Raw genomic sequence first — 6,000 nt, 5'->3', positions numbered from 1 at the left:
AATAATGGAAGAGAGGCTGTGTCAACGACCAAACCTTTGAGCCAAATTAACAAGCAGTAAATTACTCATAACAGACATAGCTCTCTACACAAACAGAAACATACACAGGGAATAAAATACCTGCAAGGAGATGATCAGAACTACTTTGCAAGGTTCAGGAAGGCAGAAAGCAAGCACTGCAGCGGCATCTCTCAGTCCTGCATTTCCAGAGCTAGCTACAAGCAGGAAACAAGGCACTCCTCCAGTGGAGCAGGTTTGCTGGGAAGCTCCAGAGAGCTGCTCTAACTCTTAGGCTGTCATTAAACTGCTGCTATTCTCCAGCCTCTGCAGACCCGAGTCAGACTAAACACAGACATGGGAGAAAAGCAAGCTCAGTGGAACTGCACCTTTTAACTTTAAATTCAAGCTCCTCTAAACCTGTCATCCTTCTCTGAAACCTCTTCCTTTCAAGGCCTAGTTTTAAGTGTTCCAAACACACCTGTTATATCTGATAAAAACCTCAAAGAAACTTGGCAGCAATTCTTTCTAACATACCACCTCAGGTTTAATTTACACTTCAATTATGTTATTAGCAGCTCAGGAATAGCCAAGGCTCTATGTGAATTCACATACATGGATGTGAACACCACACCACAATTCAGATGCAGTGATTTTATTTGATTGACTTCCTTTTTTCTGTAACCCTGACCACTGTAATTATCAGGAATGCTTAGTTATAAGGAATGAGTAACACCCCAGATTTGCAAACACACTGCACACTGTGCTTTCTAATCCTAAGGATGGATATGGAAAAAGATTTGTAAACACTGTAAGGGAGACACACAGAAGGGTCTGCCCTGTCCCCACCAGCCCTGCATGGATGCAGAGCATCTCATTGATATCCCCTACTTGACTTGAAATTCTCCATGGGAGAAGTGCTCAGAAAGATGTTTACTTCAGCAGGAGGATGTTCTGGCATAAAGTTAAGGGGCTGTGGATGGCTCTCAGTGGGATATCAGCACTAATCCTGGTCTCCTTTCTCTGAAAGGAGAAAGAGCAAATTGATTGGTATATGGTTGAAAGAGCAAATTAATTGGCATATGCACCCACTGAGGATGTTTATGGCATACTTTGCAGACACGCACAGCCAAAGAGGTCACATTTTGAACCTGCAAATTACTCACACATTTTACATTTTAAATAAAACTGTAGATTTATTGTACAATAGTACAGCATGTGCCTTTTTAACCAAAAGCTCAGCATCACATAACACTTTAATCTTCCATTAAACATACACAGTCCTACAACACAGCTCAGCTCAGCTAGGAAAGCTACATAATGAATTAATTTATTGAGAGTCCTGGCTACGCTGTTCTTAAGGATGTTTACCTAGAGCAAGAACAGTGGCAGTGGTTCTGGTGTTGTAACATTTAATCGTTTTAACCTGTTCTCAACACAGTAATAGCAAGCAGTCATCTAGAGCACAACAAACAGATCACTTAAGGGACACCACATTTAATTGCAAATGTATGAAACAGTAGACCAGAGGATCTCACACACATCATACAGATTAAAAACCTGTTATGAGATCACTTTGATGTAATGTCTGCACCAACTATGCCACAGGAAGACTGGATGCATGACAGGCATCGTACCATGAAGAAGTGTCATTTGGATTGAAATTCTTAGGTTCAGAAGAGGCAGACCAGAGTGTTCTGTACAAATATACACTTGCCTTATTACATTAGTTTACACTCCTGTGGCCATTTGCCCACATGCCAGCAACACCTTGTTATAATTCATTTTTATACCATTTGCTTCAACTTTACCTGGTTCAGTTAAAAACAAGATCATTTCCTCCAGACACAGAATGTGTTCTGTGCTGCATCTTGGCATTTCAAATTGCCATAAACACCTGAGTTGGTGTAACCAGGCACGCTCTTGTGCACAGCTAGCCAAGGTGATATTAAGACACATGCTTTCTTTGCCACTGGCGTTTCTCACTGCAATGGAGATTCGAAGCTCATCACTACATAATGATTTACAGTAAGTAAATTTCCTCTGGAATTAAGCATCTACTACCCAAATGAGCTACAGGTTACATCACAAATGCTTGATCAGAGAAAGTTTATGCCTTTTTATTGCTGTTCAGTTTATCAATATGTGTCAAACCTTAAGCCTGTTCCATAAAAGGATCTAGTGCTATTTTTATTAAAGAATTTAAAATTCTCAGAAAACAGTATTTTCAGTAAATTTTTTAATACCCAAAGGAGGTAAATTTGGATCCTGCACCTGAATATGTGATTTTTCACTCTCAGGAAAAATTTTTCACTCACAGCAGGAGTGTGATAGTGCACAGTTGATTGATTCTGAACCAGCATCAGCTAAAAAAATGTGGTAAACAAAACACAAATAGTGGTATTAAAGAAACACTAGAAGGAAATCTCTATCAAATATCTGATCTTGAATTTAAATGTACTAGCAATATATGTAAGCTTCCAAACAGAATAAATGCTTATCTGAAGTAGCATAGCAGGAGTCATTTCAGAAGAATTGTACCAAACTTGCACCTACTATGGTCCATGTGTATTCTCTGACTCTGCAAATTTCACTCAGTCAGAATACTAAAGTATGGTAATTAAAGTATAAAAAACCAAAAAGGGACCAAGAAGGATAATTTTAAATCACAGTTGCTTTTTGTATCATCTTCAATGATTCTGCAAAAATTTCACTACACTGAAAAAAATTTTACTTATCTGTCTTGCTTCTAGTTTTAGATAAGACTAGCCAGCAGAAGAAACAGAGTGGGAAACAAATCCATTCTTGACTTGTGAGACTAAAAACACAATTCTCCATAGACTTCCAGTTGTCTAAACTGTAGTATTTTGGAAGCCTTCAGTGAACAGATTAAGTTTTGGCTAATTATCTAGACATCACGGATACAAGTAAAGATTGTTGAAAAGGTAAATACTTAATTAAAACAGATATCACCTGCAATGATTTTTTTTCTTGCTGTAAAACACAAGCAGCATATTAATGAGATGCACCAGCTCTTCTCCAACTCAGAATTTCTAATTTGCTCAACAAGTAATGAGAACTAAAACCTGATCTTCAAACATTATCAATTGTTTAAGGAATAAAGCTCTGCTATTTCCTGAATTCGTTCTATGCCATCTTTAATAAAAGAGTTTATGCAGGTTCTTTCTGCTTACCAAAATGAAGTCAGCTTATGTTTCTTACATATGTAAATAGCCCCAACACCAGAGACATACAAAGTGTTATACTGAATTTTAATCCTTGTAAAACATTATTACACCACACACTGTTATTATAAATCTTTTCAATAACATCCATTATAGAACTCAGTAAAGAGCACTGTCTACTACTATGCACTGTCAAATATTTCTGGCAGTATTGGTAATTGACTACAGCATATGTCTTTTTTAAAATCAAGTGTTAACCTACATATTCTGAACTTGCAAATAATACACAACAGATTTTACTGTCATATAGGCTGCATATTCATTAATTTTTTCTGATTTTTATAGAAGAGTAAATTTTCTGTAACAATATGAAAGAAAATTAATAACTTATTTATCTACCTAGGAGGCTAGTAGTTATTTGTAATCATATCAATCAAAAGATGACTGAAAAATTCAAAGTTAATAATTGTGAAGTGCACAAAATCTAGAATATAGGGAGTTTCCACAGTACATTATACTAAGTCAACATATAATAGATTAAAAGCTATAAAGCCAAAATCCTCATTTAAAAATTTAGTGTTTCTGACATCATCTTCCACCACTCCATCAACTCTTCTTTTTCCTCTTCTTTTCTTTCAGACAATGACTCCAGTTCAAAATCAACCTGATTAAAAGAAACAATCAAAAACATCCATAAGACTTACAGAAAGAGAATAGTGTAGGCTTTTAAGAGTCATTTATTCAAAGAAGATGCTTAACAGAAACATGGGGCTTAGAGAGGTACCTTCTGGTTTAGGCTGGGTTCATTCCAAAGTGTCTCAAACCTAATTTAAATAAGTGCAATACTAGTGTATCAGGACAATAACTTATCTAAAAATACACAAAAGTCAGCAAAATTTCCTGAAGAACCAGACATCTTTCTAGTCTTTGACTTGACTAAAACTTTCAAAAAGTATGGGCCAATGAAATTGTAATTGAATAATAGCCAGCCACATAAATCATACAGCATATTTTAAAAAGTATCATCAGCATATTGCTAACACAGATCACAGCATATTCTGAGTTGGAAGGACCCACAAGGGTCATCAAGGCCAACTCTTAGCACCAGCTGAGCTAATCTCTTGTCTAACCAGCTGAGCTAATCTCAGGGTAACACTTAGCACTGCAGACCCCCAGCATATCAAAACATGTATTCCATTTTATGCCATCAAAAAGATCCAGGGAGCTTTTCCTAACACATGGCTCATTAATGCAGACACAATGTGCTAGTTTAGTATATCTTAACATATTATCTAGAAAAATAGCATTTATTTTAATTAAGAGACATCCACATCTGTACAGAGAGTGAGTTAAAAATGCTTCTGACACCTTAGATGCAGACTAGGGCTTATTACCCTCACATACTGGATACCTCCAAAAAACCAGTGACCCATTGCTATCTTTCTGCATGGAGCTGAGCACTGCTCTTAATTTAAGCAGGTAATCAGTTGACAAATTGGATTAAAAATATGTCTCGATCAAAACCTCAACATCTCTTACTTTTTATGTTGTGCTATTTAAAGATATTCTGTAGTCTTCTGATTGGCTATTCTGACATGAACCCATAAAATATTGAAGTATCTCAATTTTACCCTTCTCTGTGTCTTTTCATTATAAATAAAACCAGCAAGAGATTAAACTAGTTTGCAATGAGATTACTCTCAGCGGATGGTGCATCAATAGATGTAATTTACAAACTTCCTAAATTAGCATGTTCTGAAATATTTTCAAAAATCACCTCCTGCTTACATGAATACCATGAGTGGAAAAGGGACCTTTTAAATATATAATAGATAAACCAGCACACACGAGCACTTACCACAACCGCAGGGCTGAAGGGCACAGCCACTTTTTTAGTTATTGCTAGGTAGCCTGGTGCTGAGGCCGTAACTTTGTAATTTCCAGGCACAAGCAATCTCCAGTAATCACCATCCTTGGCTGTAGAGAAGAAAAGAATCCAAATAAATATGTGTAAAACTAATTACAGAGCTAAGAAGAAAAGATCATATGTCAGTCTTTTGTATTCCTATTAGTGCTTTCCTTTTGACTGTCTGAAAGAATTCTCCTTTCTTCCTTCAGAAAGAGCTGCATAAATATATTATATTTGCTTCCTCTTGGGTAACCAAAAACAAGATTTAAACTTTGAAGTTGTGCTGTAGCCTCAATGAAAGATTTTGCGTGCTGAGGCTAAAGGCTCTCCATCACACTGAAGGAAAGGACAATATGGGACATTATTCCACTTTAGAAGCACCCCCCAGCTATGTAAAGTCCTTTTAAAGTCTGAGATTCAGTTTGCAATGTGATATGGATTTTTAATGTTCCTCAGTATCCTGATAATCCAAGTGTAAATAAATTCTACTCATATAAAATTTAAATAAATGGCACTACCTTTCTCAGCTTTCAGAAAAAGCTGTAAATCATAATTTCCTAGAATATTCCATGCGTATTACCCTTGATGCATCATTATCTACACGTTTCAGTATCCAGGATTGTCTAGCGCTTTTTTGCTTTCATTCAGATAAACAAGGAAATGGAATCTTGATCCACTCAGGTCAAAGAAAGGCTCCTACTGCAGTGTTACTGCAGAGAATCTTTTTCAGTCACAGAATCAAAATTCATCATCCTCTTCTCTATAAATGACCGTATCCCATTTTCACAAAGGTTCAGATCTTCCCTGCACCAGCAGTGGACAATTACCTAATTTGTCACAGGCTAATAAATGGAATTTCTCTACCTCCAGAAAACATTGCAGGGCTGTTCTAAAGTTCAGTTAGCAGTG

At 36.5% G+C, this 6,000-nt stretch overlaps 1 protein-coding gene across 2 annotated transcripts in view; it reads right to left on the bottom strand.

The window, feature by feature from the left end:
• Positions 1–1,166: 1,166 nt before the first annotated feature.
• The window catches only part of CPE (carboxypeptidase E), a 55,537-nt gene continuing 50,703 nt past the window's right edge, over positions 1,167–6,000 (bottom strand). For both annotated transcript variants that reach the window (XM_085058633.1, XM_085058634.1), the window contains exons 8-9: positions 5,041–5,159; positions 1,167–3,846 (exon numbers count right to left, since the gene is read on the bottom strand). In XM_085058633.1, coding sequence (XP_084914759.1) covers positions 3,748–3,846; positions 5,041–5,159 — 218 coding nt within the window. In that variant the 3' untranslated portion in view covers positions 1,167–3,747. The remainder of the gene's footprint in view (positions 3,847–5,040; positions 5,160–6,000) is intronic.

This window comes from Lichenostomus cassidix, chromosome 4 (assembly GCF_008360975.1).
Source record: "Lichenostomus cassidix isolate B80296 chromosome 4, HeHo_3.0, whole genome shotgun sequence".
Lineage (NCBI taxonomy): Eukaryota > Metazoa > Chordata > Aves > Passeriformes > Meliphagidae > Lichenostomus > Lichenostomus cassidix.
This window is presented reverse-complemented; position numbering and strand designations above follow the sequence as displayed.